The sequence below is a fragment of the Phodopus roborovskii genome, unplaced genomic scaffold (assembly GCF_943737965.1).
Source record: "Phodopus roborovskii unplaced genomic scaffold, PHOROB, whole genome shotgun sequence".
NCBI lineage: Eukaryota > Metazoa > Chordata > Mammalia > Rodentia > Cricetidae > Phodopus > Phodopus roborovskii.
Window position 1 is genome coordinate 12,442,555 of NW_026125278.1, and position 24,039 is coordinate 12,466,593.

General features: G+C 43.9%; 1 protein-coding gene across 1 annotated transcript in view; it reads right to left on the reverse strand.

The window, feature by feature from the left end:
* Positions 1-24,039, reverse strand: part of St6galnac3 (ST6 N-acetylgalactosaminide alpha-2,6-sialyltransferase 3) — a 474,031-nt gene that overhangs the window by 186,864 nt on the left and 263,128 nt on the right. The window contains exon 3 of the mRNA XM_051195601.1: positions 12,582-12,991. Within this exon, the coding sequence (XP_051051558.1) occupies positions 12,582-12,991 (410 nt within the window). The remainder of the gene's footprint in view (positions 1-12,581; positions 12,992-24,039) is intronic.

Genomic DNA, 24,039 nt, shown 5'->3' on the forward strand with positions numbered 1-24,039 from the left:
GCAGTCTTGTAGGTCTCTAGACCTTTCTTTATGTTCAGTTTTCTCTTCAAGCCAATAATGGCTCCCTCTTTTATGTTCTCTCTCTCTCTCTCTCTCTCTCTCTCTCTCTCTCTCTCTCTCTCTCTCTCTCTCTCTCTCTCTCTTTCCTGTCTTCTATTCCTACCCGGACTCAATCTTCCTGGTCGCATGTGTTTTCCTTTCCTCCCCCTCGCTTTCTCCTACTTCTCTCTCCATTCACTGCCACCCCCACTTCCCCTGTGCTCTGGGGGACTTGTCCATTACCAGTTCTGTGAGGGACTTTATATGAACCTCTTAGAATATACCTTGTATCCTAGTTCCTCTGGTGGTGTAAATTACAGGCTGGTGATCCTTTGCTCTAGGTCTAAAATCCATATATGAGCGAGTACATACCATGTTCCTCTTTTTGTGACTGGGTTACGTCATTCAGGATGGTTTCTTCAAGTTCCATCCACTTGCCTGTGAACTTCAAGATTCCATTATTTTTTTTCTGCAGAGTAGTATTCCACTGTGTAGATGTGCCACATCTTCTTTATCCATTCTTCAATTGAGGGGCATCTAGGCTGCTTCCAGGTTCTTGCTATTACAAATAATGCTGCTATGAACATAGCTGAACAGATGTCTTTGTTGCATTGATGTGGACCATTTGGGTATATGCCTAAGAGGGGGATTGCCGGGTAAACTAATTCCCATTTTCCTGAGGAACAGCCATACTGGTTTCCAAAATGGCTGTAAAAATTTGCACTCCCACCAGCAGTGGAGGAATGTCCCCCTTTCTCCACATCCTCTCCAGCATGAGTTGTCATTGGTGTTTCTAATTTTAGCCATTCTGGCAGGAGTAAGATGGTATCTCAAAGTAGTTTTGATTTGCATTTCTCTGATAGCTAAGGAAATAACATTTTCTTAAGTGTCTTTCAGCCTTTTTGATTTCCTCTATTGAGAATTCTTTCTTCAGTTCTGTACCCATTTTTTAAATAGGGTTGTTTGGTGTTTTGTTGACTAGTTTCTTGAGTTCTTTGTATATTTTGGAAATACCCTTTGTCGGATATAGGATTGGTGAAAATCTTTTCCCAGTCCGTGGGCTGCCGTTTGGTCTTGTTGACTGTGTCCTTTGTCTTACAGAAGCTTCTAAGTTTGAAGAGGTCCATTTATTAATTGTTGCTCTCAGTGTCTGTGCCCCTGGAGTTATGTTCAGGAAGCAGTCTCATGTACCAATTCATTCAATGGTACCTCCTACTTTCTCTTCTAAGAGGTTCAGTGTGGCTGGATTGATGTTGAGGTCTTTGATCCATTTGGACTTGAGTTTTGTGCAAGGCAACAGACATGGGTCTATCTGCAGTCTTCTACACACCATCATCCAGTTGTGCCAGCACCATTTGTTGAAGATGCTGTCTTTGCCCCATAGTATTCTTTTAGCTGTTTTTTGAAAATCAGATGTTCATAGGTGTGTGGGTTAATATCAGGATTTTCAATTCAATTCCATTGGTCTACCTGTCTGTTTTTGTGCCAATACCAGGCTGTTTTCAAAACTATAGCTCTGTAGTAGAGCTTAAAGTCAGGAATGGTGATTCCTCCTGAAGTTCTTTTATTGTATAGGGTTGTTTTGGCTATCCTGTGTCTTTTGTTTTTCCATATAAAGTTGATTATTTTCAAGGTCAGTGAACAATTGTGGTGGGATTTTAATGGAGATTGCATTGAATCTGTAGATTGCTTAATCAGCAACTCAGGCGACCCTGAGACCATTGATCTCCCAATTCAAGTAAGAAAGAGTTGTGCTGTCTTCACTGGGTAGCAGGTCAATCTAGTCAATTACATTTTGCCTACAAGATGATATACTAAAGCATGAAAAGCAGTCAGCAAAGTTCCTCAGGTAAAACAGTCTCAACTCCAATCCTATTATTTCCAGACTAGCCGTTTCTGATGGATGAGAGAACACACTACTCTATGCATGTGTGTGATGCTTTTCCTCAAAGTCCAAAACTCTTGCTTTCTTGTCTAGCTATTTTGAAAGACCCTATAAAACAAGTTTCGCAAGACCTCCTAAAGCTCTTCATTGGTTTGTGCCCCTAGTTCATTCACCCCCCCCAAAATATTGATTATCTACTATGTAACCTGCACTATTTGAGGTTCTTGGTTTGTATCAGTGAACAAAATAGTAGAACTTTCCCTTCCCCTAAAGAACACATATCCTCATGAGACATATACCCAAAAGGAATAAGCAATTAAGTAAATAAATATGTTATAGGACACAGTAGATTTGAAAAGCTCATGAGGGAAAGTTAGCAAAAGTAGAACAAGGTAAGAGCTGAGCATGCTGGAAATATGAAGTGCATATTTCTGCCTCAAATGTTGTGATCAACTCACTGAGCTGGTGACAAACAACTATTTATGCACTACATGGGAGGAAGCATATCCTGGTGGCAGCATCCTAGGGCAAAGGTACCCAAATAAACACGTCGGGTGTCTAGGGTCATGAAGCAAAGTGAGCAAGGTGTTAAGTGAGACATATAAAGCTCAGCGAGGAAAAAGGAGACAGGGTCCCCACAAGGAGCATTGCAAGTGTTCAGAAAATATGACCTTGGCTGAGGATGTGGCCTCACTGATGGAATTGTGGACAACAGCATCTTGCACAGGGCTTGGTCTTAGTGACACATGGACCAAGCGTGGTGGTGACAGCGGTGAGCTGCATACGAGGGGCACAGAAACAGGAAGATCAAGAGTTGAAGAGCATCTTACTCATCTTGCAAGTTCTATGCCTGTTTAGACTTGTCTCAAAAAAACTGAATTAAAATTAAATAAGTAAAATGGGGTGTGAGAATATGAATAAAAATTTAAACATATGGAAGCAGAGGGCTATCACATGGTTTGACTAAAGAGGGGCATGATCTGAATTATATTAAAAAATGTTTTCAATAATTTATCTTCAAGTGTGGAGCAGAAACCCATCAGACATTTATGCAGACAGCTAGAAGACATGGTTGCCATTTTTTCTTTTCTTTAAGCTCAACATGAAGTAATTTAAAATATTTCCACTATACTAATCTGCAGTTTTCCTGGCAAAGAAGAAAATGTGTGTGTGTGTGTGTGTGTGTGTGTGTGTGTGTGTGTGCATGAGTGCAATTAAGGAAACTAGAATGTATAGTTGGAAAATAAAAGCCAGATAGTTTTGCTAGAGGTTTTGGTCCTCTGTTCTGGTCTTTTGTTTTGGCTCTGGGGTGGAAGTTATATTTTCTACCCATGGATCAAGGGTGTTTTTGAGCTCAGCTTCTCCAACTGGGTCTGTTCATGAAGCAACTGACAGCTAAGAGAATTGTGAGTGAAATTTTGGAACCTGCTTTACCACTGATGAGAAACTAAAATAGAATCTTTCCTTTGAAGAATGGATCTGTCAGTGACTTATTACAAACCCAGCCAGCACCCAGCCATGAAAACCCTAGAAAAGGTAACAAATTTGGCAGCCTCTGGCTAAGGCAGAGCAGGAGTGGTCTCTTTGAATAGACCTGAGGAAACTTTTCTATCAGAATCCAGCCCTACAATTTATCCCTTCAACATTGCTGTGAGCCATCTATACAACATACAACAGCTTTGAAATTCACTAGCATTTCATAAACAACAAGGGGATTCTTAGGTTGTTTTCCTTAGCAATGAGCACTGGACCCAGGACCTTGAACATGCCAGGCAAGCTCTCTACCACTATGCCGTCTCTCTCCCACAAAAGAACTGGGTGGGGTTTGTGTTCCTTCATTTTCTTACTCATTCACTTGTTAAATATTTACTGGATGGTTATTAGGGTCAAGCAGTCTATCATGGTGCTTGAGGAGACAAATACATAGAGGGGTACCCTCCCAAGGCGTTTGTAGACTACCTGATGTGCTTAGACACTAGCAGCCATGGTGCACGATAGAGTGATCGTCTGCATAACAAATGCAAGCCTACATTGCTATGGGCTTTCGGGGGAGATAAGTGCTGTGTGTGGGCATGTTGCAAAAGGCTTCATGAGTGAGGCAGTACTTAACTTAGTGGTGAGATGTGTGGCCTGTGCCTGTGCTGTGACGCAGAGAGGGCCACCAGCAGAAGCAGCTTCTCTGCAGATGCACAAAGGCAGACAGTAGCACAGGGGGAGTGAGCTGCCCCTGCAGGGAACTCGGGGAGACCCGACGCAGCCGGCCGCCCTTAGCTGAAGGGTACAGGGAAAACCACATGGAATCAGTCTTGACATGGGCATAACCCCAGCCTTCACTGCACTGTCCCCAGGAGGTGGGCAAATGACGCGGTGCAGCAGACTACACGCCCTGGAGTGCTTCGGGCCCCCAAGCCTCCCTCACAGATTGATTTAGGATAGAACAGAGTTGAGATCACACTCCAGGTCACCAAGGTTATTTGGGACACAGCTATTCCTTACCTATGTATGCGGTGCCTCTCCTTCCAAAAGCAATGGAGACAGCACAATGCAAAGTGGCCTCCTCACATCGGCCATCGGGGTGGCCTGGATTCTCACTGAGATGCAAACTCTACAGTGTGGCTCCAGATTGCTGAAATTAACAGCCAAACGGACGTGCGCTCAAGTCTGTAAAGTGCTATACAGATCTGAGAACCCACCCCTTTCTTCAGCGACAACAAACCAAACCAAAACAAACAAAAAGAAGCTGCACGAGAAAGTCTAATTCACAGGACAGGATTTCTCTAAGTAGGAAGAAAGGAGTTTCCGGAAGAGCATTTGATGCATCCACCACTGCAGTACTCGGCCGCAACCCCGGGCAGGCCGCAACCCCGGGCAGGCCGCAACCCCGGGCAGGCCGCAACCCAAGGTGTTCTGGAGTGGCTGTTCAAGCAGCTGAACTCTACAAGTACAGATGAGCCTAACGAGATTAAGTGCAGAAAAATCAAACCAAAACAAAACCCTGACTGTATATTGTTTTAAAAGATTTACCTCACTTTAAATTATGTGTGCACATGTGTGTGTGTGTATGGGGCTATGTGTATGGTTGCGCAGGTGACCTTAGAGGTCAGAGGTGTTTACCCTAGAGGTCAGAGGTGTTGACCTTAGAGGTCAGAGGTGTTTACCCTAGAGGTCAGAGGTATCAGATCCCCCATGGAGCAGACAGTCCAGGGAATTCTGATGAGAGTGCTGAGAATTGAACTCAGGTTCTCTCCGATAGCAGGACAATAACTACTGAGCCATCTATCTCTTCAGTCCATGACTCCGTTTTTAAAAGACACACAGACGGAGTCTGCTTCTAGCTCACACATCCTAATTTTCTTAATGGTGAACTAGTGTTGATTAGAGAAGGACAGTCTAAGTAATTAGATAAGCAAATAGATATATGGCCAGGAGAAATGCAGATTGCGGAAAGAGAGAAGTAACTGGCGAGAAAGCTAATTACAAATAAATACTCTTTGAGGTTGGTATGGAACACTCAGTTGTAGACATGGCTCGCACGGCTCTTCACGGAAGGCATTCTTCTTCTGCGACACTTACCTGTGCCGTGTCCAGAAGCCATTGCTCTGGGCGTGCAGCTGTTCCCTAGGACATTCTGGACAGAAGCCTCTCTCCCCTCAACACGCTCCTCTCTCTGCTCATCTCCTCATGTGTCTGTGTGTGCCTGTGTGCGTGAGCGCGTGCGCACGCACATGTTTTAAATGCGCACAAGTGGGTAGTGATTCTTATGCATCCTCAGCAACCCTCTTACCCTGCCATTTGGATGGGATTTTTTTTTATGGGACTTTTTGTTTCTAGCGTTTGCAGATTTTGCAGAGGAGCCTAACCCAGGCCACTTAATAATGGGAAACGGCAGCTCTCTGTGCCGGCATGCTTGTTAGCATGAAGCCAGAGTCCTGGGTGCCTTATTATACTTTTTGTGACCCAGGAGTCCAACAGGTCTTCCCACAACGGTTGTATGAGTTCAGTGTTCCTGCCAAATAAATCGGCTGGGGGAGGACCATTAATTCCACTCACGGGGGTAAAGCGCTGAGAGCGTGTTTGCAATGACAGTCTTCAAAAGCACAAAAAAGAGGACACACCATTTTTAACACTGCCTTGCTCGCTCCAAGGCCTGCTCTGCTTCGCCTACTTTCTCTTTGTCTGGATTGTTCTGAGCTTAGGATCTATTTATTGACTTAGGAACAGCTGGACACCTTCGTCTTCGGAGTGGGCACGCACGCACGGATAACGTTTCTTTGGGGGAATGTGACACATTTCTTTGACCTTAGATGCTTTGTTTTGACTTTCCTCCTTGCCATACTGTGTCCTTTGAAGCTGTTTGCCTTGTGCCGTGGCAGGGGCAGCTCACGGGGACTCCGGATCCTCAGAGGAGACATGAAACCCCTCAACCTGGAAACTACTATGAGTTTGCAAACCTGGGGGATGTGAGCCAACAGCAATGAGAGAAGCAACTTTGAAAATGCTGCAAACTACAAGAAACTTCCTGAAACAACCCAGCTGGAAGAGTTTAACCCATGCTGCCCTTAGGACCCTGAGCAGATGAGGACCCTGTCACCACATATGACAGCCAGCAGACACAGGCCTGGCTTCTCTTCCTCTCCTGGAGACTGGGTGCAGACGATGGGGCTCTCTGGCAGAGAGGAATCAGTCAATTAAGTTGATATGTACCGATCAATGTCTCACACCCTCCCAGCTTCCTGACCATGGCTGCCTTGTCTCCTGAATCCTAAGTGATCCTTAAAAGTGACTCCCTCCTTTCTCCCCCTCTTCACCTGAGGCAGGAGCATTCTGAAACACAACTCCATTCGTTGCTAATGTTCGTCAATTTCACCCATCCCTAAAGGCGGAAGCACATGGCTGCCAGCTAATTACGACCTATTTAGGGCAGCTCAGAGTCCTCTATCAGCCTAGAATTAGCTTTGCTCTTTTAATAGTGACTATAGCTTTCTCAATTATTAGTTAATTAAATAATGTGGGTACATCTGCCAACACGTTTCTGAAGTGAGAAGCAAGCTGCAATTGCCTACCTGCCAGAGGGTGCAGAATGGCATTCACAGCCTGCCTGTGGCCTTCCGGGAAGTTACTAACCCCCCCCCCCGTGTCTGCATGCCAGGCACACACTGTCATCCTTCAGGGGGAGGGGCACCATGTGTTGCTGTCAGCCCAGCAGCACCTCCCGGGGGATTCTATCTTAAGATGCATTAGGGTAAACGTTGGCTGCTAGCATGACAAAGTTTTTTTCATGAATACCCATCATTCAAAGAGGAAACAAAGAGGGATTTTGGTCAGGGTATTTTGAATACAAAAACCTTATAGTCCCACAGACTACAAAATAAGACATTCAGGGCACACGCTATACTTTATGATAAATTGAATTACAAATTCTGGGAGTGAGGGAAGATGTACAGAATTCATAATTCTTGTTTATCAGAATTACATTTGGTGAGCAAAGTCATAAGGGTGGCCACTGTCCCATAATCAGATACCTCTGGGGAATGAATGGATGTCCTCTGTGCCAGCTTCTGCGTTGCCCACAGGCCATACTGACTCACAAGCTGAAGTTTTAGACAGTAACTGATATGAGAGCAAATTAATTCTCATTTGGCTTGAATACTATTCCACTATACATAAGGGTTGGTCTAGGATGGCTCCAAGAAACATAAGCACGTGAGCGCTGCTTCCACACTGCACAATTCCTCAGCACGGAGTCCCTTAACAAGAGAAAGCTCTGGGCAATGGAAATCCTCGGCTCAGCCAACATTTGTTTATCTGTGCATTGGGGTGCATGTCCACGAATGCACCATGGACAATATGTGAAGATCAGAGAACAATCTCCAAGAATCATTCTCTCCTTCCACAACTTGGGTCCCAGAGATCAAAGTTATGTCTTTGACGTGGAGACAAACAGCTTTATCCACAGAGCCATCTCACTAGCCCAAAGCTGTAGTTTTGAAAATGAGCTTTGACGATTGAAAGAAAAAGGAAGAAATCGAGCATTGTTTTCCTTTGAGGAACTAAACCTAATAATGTTTCTATGAAAAATCAGCTTAAATATCAGTGGAATCAACATGTTCAGCCTGTAAATTGGCAGTGACATGACCTCTCCGGCGGGATCTGGTGACTGCGATGTTTCCTCAGTGGTCCAGTATTTGCCTGGCAGGTCTAAGGGCATGAGTGTGAGCCTCGCCAAACACACACAGGGACAAAAATGAGAACTTGCTGATAAATTCTGAGAGTAAAAGCGGATGCAGTGAAAAAGCTTCACAACAAAAGGAAACTTAAATGGAGACCCCTTGTCCCTTACTCCCTTCTGTCTGCAGTTGTGTGTGCATGAAACAGCACGCACTCATTGCTTAGGAGGAAACCACAATTTGGGGGAGACATACCCATGAAGTCTTCAGTGAATGCAGCCTTGCATGTTTGGCATGGATGTCTGCCACTGAAACATCTTTGGTGCGCAGTATTCCCAACAGGCTTGCGATGATCACATCGCTGATTTGCTGTGTCTCAACATTTACTATGTATTACCAGATAAAGCAAATGATTAATTGCAATGCTGTTGTTGGGAACTTTGATTGGCAGCCTGCCAGAAAGAAGACACAGACAGATATAAGACAGGCATGCCAAAAAGCATGGTGGCCCCAAGTTCAAAGACTCAGTTTGATCATCATTATCTTATTTATAAACTGCATAAATTTCATAGTCTACCTCTGCCCACTCCAAAGGCCAAGAAACAAAGATCCAAACTGTAATAAGGAGCGCACAGTGCCATGGTTTATGTTCTTTTAATAACTAGAAGAATCAAGGGTCTTTGGAGAATGTCTGGAAACAGGTCCACAGGAGGCCACAGATAAGTGCTGAAATGCTCAATGGGAGGGGGGAGGGAGGGAAAGAGAAAGGAAAAGAGGGAGGGAGGGGGAGGGAGGGAGGGAGAGAGAGAAAGAGAGAGAAATGGAGGGAGGGAGAGGGAGGGAGAGAGAGAAAGAGAGAGAAAGGGAGGGAGAGAAGGAAAGAGAGGGGAGGAAGCTATCCATGATCCCTATTGAGCATCAAAAGCATGCAAATCCAATGTGAAGAGGCTCCCACAGACTATAAAATAAGACTTTCAGAGCATATGTTATACTTTATGATAAATTGAATTACAAAAATTCAGGTACACTCAACTGTTAGTATGTAAACATTAGAAGTTATGAACATGAGAGTCAATTCAGAGGATGCAAGGAACTATTGCGCCAGAGCCAGCCAGTCTTCTGTCTGACGGTAACCGAATCAGGAAAGTTTCTCTCTAGAAAGTATGCCAGCAATTGAAAGATAAGGAAAAACACCACCATTTTGCAACCCTAATACCCTTCCTCTAGACAGTTATCACTAGTGGTTTCTACCATAAAAAAATAAAAATGTAGGATATTTTTTCTTTAAAAGTATCACATGATGCTCTTGGCAAAAAAAAATAGTCATTGGATCTGAATCCAGTCAGTCTCAATACATAAAACCTAATGTAGAAGAAATAACATGAAGAGAAGTTGATAAAACTAATTATATGGTAGAAAACCCACGTGGCTAGCTTTCTTCAATGAGAAGTGGTCAGAGAAACAGCTGTATGGGTAAGTACACACATAGGAAATACACCACTCGATTATACTGCTTGAAGGACCATATGCTAATCCTGAATCAAAGCACTATGTAAAATATATGTACAAGACAAGTGCTGACCATCGCAAGCCAAGGAAACATGTAATGGTGTGCATGTAAGTGCTTGCATTCCATGCAGGATGTAGCGTTTCCCTTTAGTCTTTTGAAAATACACAGTAAGGTGTTGAAGCACGGGATACGGTGAAGTCTGAGGTGAAGCAATGCTTGGGAAGGAGAATGTGTGTGGGGTTCAGACGAACTAAGCCAAGTTAGTAATTCCTCAAGCTGAGGACAGGCTCCACAGAGATGGTGAGATGCCAGGCTCTGCTGCGTGAAGGTGACACCCTCCTTATAACAAGTCTTTCAAAGATATTGTTCAGGCTGTGAATATAGCTCAATGTGTAAGGACCCTTGATGCAAAACCAAACTCAGTTTAAATCCCCAAAACACGTGTGAAAGCTTGGCAGGGCTCTGAGCATCTGTGAGCCCAGAAGTGACCCTGGCAGGTCACTGCCCAGTCAGCTTAACTGCCATGGGAAGTTTCAGGCTAAATGAGAGATCCCTTCTCACGCAACAGGGTAGAGAGTGACAGAGGAAAACAGCGGACTCCCGCCTCCAGCTTCCATGTGTGTCTACGTGATTCCCGCCTCCAGCTTCCATGTGTGTCTACGTGATTCCCGCCTGCAGCTTCCATGTGTGTCTACGTGACTCCCGCCTCCAGCTTCCATGAGTGTCTACGTGATTCCCGCCTCCAGCTTCCATGTGTCTACGAGACTCCCGCCTCCAGCTTCCATGTGTGTCTACGTGAGGATATAACAAACATCCAGAGGTGCTGTCTGAAATTTGTCCCTTGTGTGCCAGATAACCATGGAAAATCATTGCATTCGGCAAAAGAAAGGCTAAATTTAGATCATAGCTGAGGTCAGAAGTCTTTGAGGCAGACCAGTAACACCCTACTGTCATCCCGTATGTAGAGTTCTAAAGGACATATATGCTTTAATTCTCCTGCCTGCAGTAGCCAGAGAAATAACAGTGGAAAGGAATAATAGTGGAAAAGGAACAAAGGAGGTAAAAATGAGCCAGGAAATCATCTGACCTTCAAAAGGACTGCAGGTTTGGCAGATACCTGCAAACCACTTTTACCAAGACAGCCACACTGACACAATATAAGCAGCTTTACTTGTCACAGACATAGAAAACAACGCCCCAGTGCTGTCCTCTAATCAACTCTACAACCATGCCTCTGTGATGCTGCTGACTCAAAGAACGCTCACAGGAAAAAGCCAATGTGAATCAAGCACCATGAGCAAATACCACACTAAGCTCTTCTCTGATACCCCCAAATGATCCTCGGGCTCATCGTTGTAACTGAGGGGTACCCTAAGGGATAGCTCTAATGAAGCACCAAATACATCTAATTAATTGCATTGCTCAGGGCTAGAGAGAGACCAGAGGTTTCTGGAGCCCCAGGAGAATGGCCAGATTCATACAGAATGGAGCTACATGTTAGTGCGATTCCTGCCAACCAGTTCCCTGCCTCTTTGGATAGCTTATGCTACACCAATTTAGATCTAACTTTTGAGGTTCATCCTGCAGAAGAGTGACTCACATTATAGTGTTGTTCTGCCTTGCATTTTAGGTGAAGATGTATTTTAGGGACTCAGAAGTAGAAAATGCTAAGTGAAAATCAGCCCATACTATCAATAGGTTCATTGGTCCTCCTGAGTGGGTATGTCTGTATATTTGCATTTGTGTTTGTCTCTGTGTATATGTGTGTGTGTGTGTGCACATGTATGTATGTGATAAAATATAATACAGGAAGTTTATTAAAAAGGTTTTTAAAAAGGCTCTCTTGAGGGTGGAAGTGTGGCGGGGTATTTAGCTTAAAAAAAGACCACGAAAAATCCCCTGCCACAGCCATTCGCTCAAGATGAACACTGAAATTACACCGGAGACCACAAATCCCAACTCTCCTCAACCAATCGAACAATAGTTACAACTATCTATTCGATAATATTGAGCAATAAAAGACAGGCAGGCATTTTAAGGAAATCAGAGTGTTAGTCCTGCAATTACAGTTGAAGCTCAATTTATTCATAGTATTGCACAAATAAGCAAAATTCACATATAATTTAAAACTTCAAGCACAGGTTCCCAGATCTTCTTCAGCAATTCTTTATTAGCGCCGAATATCCACCAAGATTGATCGGTTTGTGACTCCGTGTCCCTCACTTGTTCTGGTTGTCTTTCTAAAGAGGCAGGGTTGCCTGAGTGGTGAGGACTGTGAAGGAGCCAGGAGAGGAAGTGGGACATGAGGAAGAGGAAGAGGAAGAGGAGAATCTGCAAGGCGGGGCGGGGCTTTATGGAATGGGACAGCAAAGTGCATACAACCAAGACAGGTTGGCTGGGGTCTGAATAATTGAGCAAAGGATGTTTATACCTCATCTCTCTTTAAGAATCCAAGTGCTAATGATTTTCAGTAATGCAATATGGTACTTTGTGTAGTGTAGTATTCAAGATCACACGCTATTGGTATGCAAGAACCCGTGCAATCATACTAGAGGATCAATAGTCCATCCTGCCTCTGCTGTCGGGGAGGTGGAGGGAGACACAGTTCCCAGTTAAGAAGGGTTAAGATGCCTGAGTATTTCTGTTTTGAAACAGAATGTGAAGACGTCCTCTTTTAGCCAAAAATCCAATTTAATCAATAACAAATTGAGCTACATAGGAAGAGATCAAAAGACATTTTGGAGAACCATCTATCATTTCTCGGAGCTCCAAACCTATTAAAACGAAGCTACCAGAAGGCAGTGTAGGCGGAATTAATGGGGCCTCGCTGTCGCCTCTCACAGTAATCATAATAATCAAAACCAGGAAGCAGTTGCTTTAAAAAATAACTCTGTTCATTTCGTAGCTGGCAGAGGGACCCAGCAAAGATTCGCCATAAAAGACAATTAAAGGCAACGAGGCTGTTTCAGAGAGGACTCACCTGTCTTTCCCAGTTTCCTCCTTAAAGACTCCATCGCAGTAACTCATCCGCTGCTCTGTGGTCACATAAATCTGTGCATTCGGATACTGATCAACTGTCTTTTTCAGCATGTTGTAGACAATGCCGTTTCCATCCTTCCTCATGTTGCGGAAAGGACCCCAAATAACATAAATGGTGGCGCTTGCCTCCTTGAAAAAATAGTCAGGGTTTTTCAGCAAAAGAGGCACGCTGGTATGCGACACGACCCGTACCATCGTCACATGGCCAACGTCCTCCTCAAAACCCTTGGTGGGAGCATTGTTCATTCTCCAAATGCAGGAAGAGTGGTCTATCTCCTCGCCCACCTTCTGTCCAGCCATCTGACCTGAATTCGACACTATGGCACAGTGGCCACAGTCCAGCTGCAAAGGCTGAAAGAGAGAAAAGCGAAGAGAGGTGTCAAACACGCTCTCGAGGAACCAGAATGTCCTGAGTATGGAGTCATCTCCCATGCAAGGCTATCCTGCAGTCACTGCTGCAGGTTACCAAGGTGGTAGACTAGGTCTTCCATTAGAAAAGCAAATGCTGTTGAAAACTGCTTACTTTCTGTATCCCTGTGCTAGTCTAAGGTTATGTGGAAAAATAGTCATTCGTTTTCACTCTCAATGATGAGTTCTTTTTAAACTTAGACCCATAATTTCAAATGAAATAAAATATGATACTATTTGATTTCTATGACAATGACGGCTATCAAAGAAACTCCAGTGCTCCATAGTTCACCACATTTTCCTCTTTTGACACAGGCTACTGTAGACAGGTTGAAAAACGCCTACAAATTCAGTGCCTTTGGTTTTTGTGTTGACCTTTCCCATATCAGTAAATAATCCTTGGAGAAAACTTTAATGCCTGCTCTTTGTTCAATTATATAGATATGCCATAATGTATCTATTTGCCTACTGCTGGGCATCCAGCTAATTTACGATTTACTTTCTACTATAAAAAAAAATACTTCGATAAATGTCTTTATGATTCCTGGAGTATTCTGGAGCCAACAGTTATTGTGTTAGCTTAAACTTGTTTCCTTTCTTTTCTATTTACTCTTGCGATGCATACACATCTGGCAAAGGCATCTGTGTGAGTTGTCAAAACTAAGAATTAGAAAAAACACAACCTGTTGGAGCTACTTGGGTGCATATGTAAGATGCCTTAGAATACTGGCTGGACAAAGGGTTCAGTGCTGCCAAGTACTTCCTGCTCTTACACAGAGTGGTGAGTCAGGGTCCAGCATCCACAAGGCGGCTCACAACCATGTGTAACTCCAGTTCTAGTGGATCCTGCACCTGATTCTAGCCTCTCTCAGCACTAAGTATGCACACAGTATACTTCCTCAATACACAATGCTCCTATACAATAAAAATGGATCAACCTTTAAAAGAAATACCTCTGTGATCATCAGGCATGGTGATGGATGCCTGTAACCCAAGCAATTGAGAAGTAGAGGCAGGAGGATCAAGAGCTCAAGGTCATCCTCGGTGACCTACAGAATTGGAGGTTAGTCTGGGATACCTGTTGCACTATTAAACAAACAACATTGTGATGAAGAAATTGTATATCACCCTGGTGAACTGTAGTAAACAGCCAATAGGCCAGACTCCATGGTACAAGAGGTCTGCCCCAAGTGGATGAGTACATTAAGACACTTGACCATGGGGTTTCTAGGCCAGTTCTATCACAAAGACTATTAAACGAAGGCAAAATGGAGTGACTTTTAGGGTCAGGTTGATGGAAAATGTCATTCTGTAAATATGTTTCTCATATTGGTTAATGAATAAGCACTGTTGGCCAATAGGAAAGCAAGATAGGCGGGACTAGGAGACTACGAGGAGAGAGGAAGGAGTAGGGAGGAGTTCCAAGATGGAGGACCTACAGGGTAGGATGCCAGTCTCTCTCTCCAGTAAGATAAGACCATGTGGAAATACTTAGATTAATAGAAACCGGTTAATACTAAAGACAGAGCTAGCCAATAAAAAACTAGTAACTGGCCAACAGCATTTATATCAAATACAGAGTCTCTGTGTGTTATTGGGGGCAGGTGCGGTGATGGGACCAGACCAGCAAGGTAAAACCTTACTCATAACATCAGGTGTCCTCTAAGGCATTACCTTGTCAATTAGAAGCCTACATATTTTCAGACAACATGGAAGAGTGAAATCTTGTAACTTTAGGTAGGGCTTAACATCAATTCGCCACATCCACGTCCTCCAAGCTCATCCTGAATCATGTACATCAATGCCTATTATAAACCATGGATTGCATGGTTTGCTCTGAGTCATCACCATCATGCATATGTGCAACAAGATTACACCCCACTGACCATTCCAGCAAGGTCCTTAAATAGGTAATAAAGCTGTATTTGGGGCACAGCATTCACATAACAAAAAATCAGAAAGAAAAGCCTCGGATATGTTCTGTAAGATGTGACGACTTGCATTGGATTTCCCAGCCATTATAATGAATTAGCCATTTCTGCTGTAACACAGCTTAATTTAGCTAATAGGAATCAGCAGGCTGGTCTCACTTGACAATTGTAACCTCTGAAAGTGATCCATTAAGACATCCCAATCTGTTCCATGACAACTCGGGGAAGCCACAGCTGTGCAGATTATGAGGTCAACAGCTGACTAGCAACGCAAAGGGCCAACAGTGAGGACAACAGGCTGTTGTTTGTGTGAAAAATACATGATGGGGAAGAGGGCTTCCAGTGCAGTGTCTTTGGTGGTGACGACACTTGAACTGCCCACTTCTATTCACTGTTTACTGAAGGACACTGCCACCATCACTAAAGTCTTCAGAGGCCCCGGAAGGTGCATTACTGGTCACAATCCTGTCTAGCTCTTTGACTTCCTGGACAAGGCATGGGGACACAGTGGGCATGCTCAGAGTGCTATTGGTCAGAGCTTCCCGAACTATTTCTAAGTATGGCGGAAGAGCAAGGCTGATAGACAAAAACCTTCCAAACTACAACCAGAATCTCCAAACTGTCAGAAGACTTGGCCATGCTTCCAAGGATGCATCCATGTGCTTGAAGGAAACATCAATTACTAGGAGCCTCGCCCAAAGGTAAGAGTACACGCTTGATCTGGCCACCACCTGGCTCACCTGGTTACCCCCATTTTTTATTACCTTTGTCCCCGCGTCTTTTGATCCCAACTTTGTTAATTGCATTGCTGTTCCTTGTGCCCATTTATATTTGATTTGGGAGCCTTGAGAACAAATGTATTACTTCATTCTGCCTCACTAAACAGTGACTCTGTCTTCTTGGATTGCGGGCCTGGGTTTCTTGAGATCTCAGTTAAGACTGATTTGGTCCAATTCACCAATCTCCACCTAAATTTCAAATTCTCCATTTAAGTTGAATTGTCTCTATTTTTTTTTTTATTTTCATTAAAAATAGCATCCCCCGTATGAAAACATTTTAAACCTTTTGCGTGGGAGAGGAACACAGGCTGATTTCAGGGACCGCTTTCTGGCAGCTATACCTCTGTTAAAGGAAACCTACAAATGCGGGAGGGGTAAAGTGGTTGCTTACAGTTTGGTATTCCAGGGTCAATGTAAGAGATTAAAATTGCTGGGCATGGTGACACACACCCGTAACTGAGAACACAAACCCAGGCTGATCCACAAAACTCACTGGCCAGAGGCGGAGCCCACCTGGTAAGCTTCGGGCAAGTGAGGGACCCTGTGTCTCAGAAAAGGTAGAAACTGTGTGAGAAATGACACTGGAAGTCGTCCTTTGACCTCTATGTTTATCCATGCGCATGCACTCGCACACACGCTCACAAAGAAAATCACGGATGTCTCTCTGTCAGCTTAGCAGCTGCCCGTGCAACTCCTGGCCTCAGGCCCTGCAGTCAACACCTCGGGGCCACTCAGCCTGCAGCCTGGAGGGCCTCCCAGCCTCCCAGCCCTGGCTCTGCCATGCTAAGGTCTGAAAGACTAAACTAAGCTCTATAGTTCTATTTACCAACAAAGATTTGGAAGTCAGAAGTAGGGGTGCGAACCTTCTAGATCAGAGGAGCAGAGACGCAACCAGCTGACCCTGCTTTTGGTCCAGAGACCCAGCAAGAGACAGTCACCCCCAAACCAAAAAGAAAGCGCCCAAACTCAAGTCTCCAGGTTCCATTCCATGTCTCTTGTCTATCCAAATCATTGGCTTCTCTGTGACCAATTGTGGCCAGTTAGCCACTAGCTCTGTCCCCTGACTCAAGGTGAACTTTATTAACAGTGGTGGGGTGTCACAGTGCAATCAAGACTCTTGCAGCAAACCACATGGTGCCAAACAATTCATTTTGTTTTCATTTTGTTCGCCATCTAAAAATATGGACTGAGGAAACGGCAACAACTCTTTATCTGTTTTTGAGTATGTCCTCCTTTTCAAAATCACACCAGCTCCAAGCTATCAAACTGAGCTATAAACACTGAGTTGGGGAACAGTTAAAAATTTGGTGACATCTATTGGACAACCAAATGATTTTTCCATGTAGTAGCTACCCTGCACAGGTACACTGAATGACAGGTCATACTTGAAGCCCTAATCAGGGTACACAGCTCTGATATATGAGGATAAGTTCTGTAGTCAAAGGGTCAGCTTCCATCCATCCCAGGCCACATCAGAAGCCTAAGGGCAGACCTCAAGAAGTAAGACATCTCCCACCAAAATGATTCCTGACATTTCATTTCCTACTAGGAAGAGAAGCTCTGGATTGTTGTTTGGGGCACAGGATGGGGAGGAAGCCCAAGGGGAAGCAAGCCTGAAAGAGAAACAGATGGACAGCTGCCCATATTGGCTGTGACTGACAGCTGCAATGGTCCAAGGCCTTCTTTTCAATATTGTAATCAAGCCTGGCGTTCAAGATAGACGTTTTCATTTGTTTATTTGTTATTTTCTTGGGCAGCTGATATAGATATGATTACTTTGTTTTGGAATGGATTTTCATTTATTGATACAATTTAAGGTCAATTTTGTGATATGTATATTTCTCCTCTTGTTTAGGTATTGTTTAGAAATGTAATGTATAATTCAATACAGATTATAGATAGTACCTATGATAGTCAGATCTTATAGTTAAGATTTCTAGATATACAGACATGTATTTGAGATAATTAGGAATTCTTCAAACCTTTCAAAGACATTGAAGAAACTCGTTATAAAGTTTACTTCCAATATGGCAAGACTAGCCATTTGGACAAGATACTGCTCTTGTCTGGACTGTTTGACTTTATGCTGTATAAACTGGACATGCAGGACCCACAGAAAAGTGACTGCTGATTCAAGATGGACATTGCTACAGAGTTCCTGCTTCATGGAAGAGTCTGCGAGACAGTATGCAGGACACAGAGAAAAGTGACTGACAAACTGCCAATACAAAAAGACAGTTTAAAGTTTCCTGCTTTGCTGAAGAGTCAGCTAGACACCCTATGGCCTATGGGATAAAGGTGGAATATTACAGAAAAACTTCAGGTGACTGACCAGGCAGTGAGTTGTCTCTGTCATTTCTAGAGTTTATATATTATCCTTCTATGGTCTTTAAAAAGTTAAAGACAAATAGTTATGGTTATAGTTTTCCTTAGTTAAGATTAAAGATAAGTTACATAGACTTTAGACTCACAAAGATAAAGTAGATGATGAAATATTTTCTTAAAGGTTACTAAATGTTAATGAACTAAATATTGTTAACTGTGATTCTTATTTGTTAACTGTTGTGTGATATATTTTGCTTTGTTAAGGTTAAAATCCTTCTTTTTATTTAGACAAAAAAGAGGAGATGATGGGAGATGTAATTCTGTATACATGTTTCTCATACTGGTTAATGAATAAAGCACTGTTGGCCAATAGGAAAGCAAGATAGGCGGGACTAGGAGACAAGGAAAAAATAGAAAGTAATAAAAAAGAAGTCAAAATGAAAGACAGCAAAACGCCGACAGCCTCTCTCTGGTAAAATAAAACAACTTAAAAATACAGATAAATAAAAATGGATTGATACTTAAGACAGAGATAGCCTATAAAAAACAAGTAACTGGCCAACAACATTATATCAAATACAAAGTCTCTATGCATTATTTGGAGCTGGCGCGGTAAGGGGACAAGACCAACTGCGGGAGGAAAAACCTTACTCCTTACAGGCAGCAAATTGCTATGTAGCTCTGGCTTACTGGGAACTCACTATGCAGATGTAGCTGGCCTTGAACTTACAGTGATCCTCCTGCCTCTGTTTCTGGGGTCTTATAAAATAGGCTTGAGTTACTATTCCTGGATTTCAAAAGAGACGTTTTGTTTTGAGACAAAGATTTGCTACTTAGGCTTTGCTGGCCCCAAACTCTCTACAGAGACCAGATTCTCTCAAACTCAGAGAAATCCTCCTACCTCTGACTCCTAAAGGCTGGGATTCAAGACATGTACCCTCAAAACAGATTTTATTTAGTTTATTTTCATTTTCATTGTACAGTTGAATAAATTAAGATAAACGATGTCCAATGGATACTGTCAGGCTAAAATGAGTAGCACATGCCGTGTGTCATGAGGTAGGCTCACAGCAGCATGAAGAAATGAAGCATTAAGCCGGGCAATAGTGGCACACATCTTTAATCCCAGCACTTGGGAGGCGGAGCCAGGTGGATCTCTGTGAGTTCCAGGCCAGTTCCAAGACAGGCTCCAAAAGCTACACACAGAAATCATGTCTTGAAAAACAAAACAAAACAAAATGCATTAATATGTTAATATAATTAACATAGCAATTATATATGCAATAACCTTCACATGCATATATGCAAACACTTGAAGTGTTATTTAGCATTGTGTTAAAATTACCTACAGGGATGGGGAGCTAACTTAGCTGGCAATGTGAGCATGAGGAACTGAGTTGGTTCCCTTGGAGCCACACAGACAATAACAATGTAGGGTTGGAGACGTATGCTCTAATGCCAATGCCAAGGAGATAGACTGAGCTAGAACCCTGGGCTCCACAGTGGGCCTGGAATACTTGGTAAGTTCCAAGCCAATCGGAGACTAGGAGATGGATTTGGACAGTTCCTAAGAACACCACCCAAGGCTGACATTTGGTGTCCACATGCATACACAAACACAAGAATGCATACTTTCCAACATGTACATGTAGACATATACTCCCAAGTGCACACACAGATATACACAAACATAGAAATTAATGTTTTTAAGAAGTGAGACTGTGGTGATCTGTGTCTCCTCTTTCCATCACTGCCCTGGGGATCCTGGGACAAAGGAACAACATCTTCCTTCTAGCAATAGCTCTTGAATGTCAAAAATGCCTAGGTGGATTTCCTCCCTTAAAAAGTTCCTTATCCCATATGGCTAAATCTTTCGTCCGGTATCAACTTGTCATGAGCAATTTTATTATGTTTTGGATGGTCCTTTACTCAATTTGCTTTCAAACTATCTATTTCAAAATCGCAGTGAGTTGTATCTTTTTCTTCTAACAGTAGATGAGTACTATCAATGTCTCGGAGAAAACAAAACAAAATGAAATTCAAAACACCCCACAACAGATGATGTCGCTGGAAGCCAGTGCGCATCACGAGGGTGGACCCCCCCCAACCCCGCCTCCCAATGCTGCCCTTAGTGCACCCAGTTCAGGAAAGCATGGTTGCTAAGGTCAAGGTGACCTCTAACTCAGAAGTCACTCTCTCCTCCGGACACATCTTCATGTGTCCTTACAGTGCAGCCATATGTTTCCATTTTCATTTCTGTATTGTCAGCATGAGCATTTGACAGGCACAAAAATGAGCTCTGTGTTCAGCACGTGTAGGAGACAGACCTGACCCCCTGTGAAAGGCCCACGCTCTGGGTAGGATGAGGGGGCCAGGTGGACACGCTCCTGCTCATCTTTGTGAGAGTCTATCGTGTTCTAATAGTCAGCTTCCGTTCCCTGGGCCTAGGCAAATATCACTATGGAGACCAAAAGTCACTTTACCACTGTGTTTCCAAATGAGCCCTTGCTTGGTTAGAAAGGAAGACTGGAAAGGAAGAGAAGGGAAGGGGGAGGGAGACAATGGGATTTAGGAAAGGAGGGAATAAGGAGGAAGGTAAAGAAGGGAGGGAGGGAGAGAGGCAGGCAGGGAGGGAGTGAAGAGAGAGGGGAGAAGGGGGAGGGAGGGAAGACTAAAACTAATAGGTTCCTTGCCCTGGTTGCTGTTTTACCTGGAGAGCGTGGCTTTCCTCTTAGTTGACCCTTCTGCTCCCCCGTCCCGCCTGCCCCCACCTGGGCCCCTGCCTGCCCGCCCCCTGCACAGCAGTGTGCACACACAGGGCACAATTGCTTGCTTCACACAGTGGGTGGGACAGCTCACTGTCCTGGTCACCTTTCATCCTCTTCCTCACCAGCCCTTCTGGAATGTTCCCCCCATCCTCACCCAGTGTGAACCTGGCATATTGCTCTACCCTTTTTGAATGATCTATTGGGACAACTGCCAACCTTTTTACATTTTAATCAGTAAGAAGAATGAAATATTTAACCTTTACTCTCTTCCCTCCGAACAAGCTTATAGACAATTAAAATCTGTGAAATAAAATCTACAAAACAGTGTGGTTTCCCCCGCAAAAAAGGATTGGTCACGGACAAAAGGTCACCTGTCAGCTACTTCCAGTCATTAAATCTCTGCGTTCATCACTAAGATCGCTCAGTGGAAAACAAAGGTCAATACATTAAATTATGAAACAGTTGGGATTAGAAAAGGTCACCACAAAACTAAGAGAAATTTGACCAACCCCACTAACTCCACACCCTAGCAGCTGGCAGAGATGCCCAGGGAGGAGACAAGGTAAGAGCTCTCACCCTCTCTCTACCACAGCCCCGTCCTGGGTATGAATCTTCACTGACAACTTGGAACCTAAAATGAAACTTGTCCGCGTCAAACAAAAACAGGAGTCTCCGTAAATATTTTAGAAAAAAAGAAAGAACAAAAACCCTCGTGTTTGAATCCAGCCAGCCTAAATTATTAAAAGCGTTGTTTCACACCGCTCTGAGGGTCTCTTCAGTTCAGCTGGGACAACCCCATCCTAAAATGGTGAGACAGGGCCCTCATGCACCTTCAACAAATTATAGGACAATTAGTGGCTCGATGATTGCTAATTCCCTACTTTAGTGTTGGAACAAATGAGGTCTTTGCCTTTGTCACCCACTTTGAATGAACAGAACAAAGCACACTGGACAGAGCCCCAGAGACAGGCCCTTCCCTTTGCCGCCACATTCTCCTTCCCGTCTCCCCGGTGGTCTTTATAGAGTTTGCGCTTTGGAAGCTTCTCCGTGTAAAATGACACCACAGGGGAATAGACTCTGCCTTTACTCTCCTCCATGTTCTTTGGGGTCCTTCACGTGAAAGGTACAAAAGACACATTAACAACCTGCTGGCGTTGTTTTTATGGCTTGACAAAGAAAAGAATGTATTTTAATTTCTCCCCCGTCTCTGCAGTGATTAAGCAAGCTGCTGCCATCTTTGTGGAGCTACCCCTCTGTGCCAAGAACGTCGAAGATTGTTCTAGAGAGAAATCCACACTGTTCAGCTGAGCCAGGCTTCCTTCTCCATTTCCCTCCCTCCACCCCCATAAAGCTACACAGCTGCTGCACCTTCCAGGAGCTGTGTGTAAATCGTGCATGGGAAGGAATGGCGCAAGAAACCACGGGTGTGGTAACCCATTGCTTGGCTCTGGCTCTCTCCGGGTTTGGGATGTGGCATCTGCTTTGCTTTCTACCTGGTGGCATTATATCGAAGCATAAAACTTAATATGGGGCTGCATAAAGACGTTAATGTCAGGAAATAATTCTGCAAGAGCCAACACAAAACTGTGCTCTGACACACTTCCCTGTAACTGAAGGTCCTCAAAGGAACAGATCTGTGTAATCCCGAGGTGAACCACAAAAGAAGGCAGCTCGCTATTTCCACCAAGGGAGGCAAAATAAGGCTCTTCTCAAACCACAACAAGGTTTCCACCGAGGCCCCGGGTGATGGACATAATTTATATTCTACTGTTGCGCCCGGGAAGCACCGAATGTTCTCCAGCTTTAGAGGCAACTTCTCTACGGGTTATTTCCCTCTCCCTCAGGAAGATAACTCAGGCTGTGCTGCCAATATATGACCCTGGTTTTCCACAGAAAATAAGGATGCTGTTGTATGAGATGCCCACAAAGCCATAACATGTTGCTCTCACCCCCAGCAGAATATATTGACCAGGAAATCGCTCATCGATAAGAAACAAATAACAGTGGTGGCAAGGATATAGGAAAACAGGAATCAGCATTCACTGCTGTGGGAGCAAATTCGTACAGCCTGTACATAAATATATAAAGTACACTGAAGGCTGGAGAGATGCCTAGGCAGTTAGGAGCACTGGCTACTGCAGATGGCTGGGATTCACTTCCCAGCATCCACATGGCAGCTTACAGCCATCTGTAACTCCAGTTCCAAGGTGTCTGGTGTTCCCCTCTGGCATCCTTGGGCACAAGGATGATTTTTCATCCAATGTGAAGCTTGCTACACAGGTTGATTAACAAACTTCAGGAATGGACTCTCCATCCCCACTCCATAGGAAATCATGAGACAATGGTTTGGAGCATAACTATGAGATTCTGATGCACACACATTGGGACAAGAAATTGGGACTGAGCAGTCTAAGGGACCTCAGACAGTGGAGCCAGGATGTATCCCTGGTGCACAAAAGGACCTTGCTAACATATCCCCAATGGAGGGATAACTGCCTTAACCTAGAGACAGGAGAGAAGCCCTAGTCCCTACTTCACAGGACCTGTCAGATCTACATGACCCCAACTGTTCTACAAGATTCCAATGTCCGCTGATACCATTCAACACTGTTCAGCAAGTTCCGCTCCCATCAATGCAGAACCAAAGAGGGAAGGAATCTATCCTGGGTATTCACACGTGTGGTGGTCTTCCTCGGCAATACGGTAAGCCAGGAGAAAACTTTAGCGCCAACAAGAGGTTGTAAGAGGGTAGCTGGCTGTGATGTGGCTACAAAAATATAAATTCCTAGAGAGAAAAACCGAGTAAGAACTCAGGCGATCACTGAGGAAACAGAATAACGTAAAGATAGGAAAGCTGCAGCAGGCGTTTGTTCTGGATGCCTGGTTGTAAGTGCTTTCATGCCTTTTAAGCAAAGCTTTCATTTCTGGGGCCAGGCTATATGTTTGCTGAAAATGTGAAGATTTCTGTGATCTTTTCTACCAGATGGATGGATGTAAGCCCCGTGAGTTATGAGAATGAGAACCAAGATTCAGTTATAATATTTATCTGGCTTTGGAGGCCCCTGTTCCTTTGCTGCTGTGGTAATTATAGTTTGAAACCCTTATCTTGTTTGAATAATTATTTTTAAACTGCATTAAATCTTCTTCTAGATATCACGGGTTATTGACCCTGTAAATGAAGTTACTGA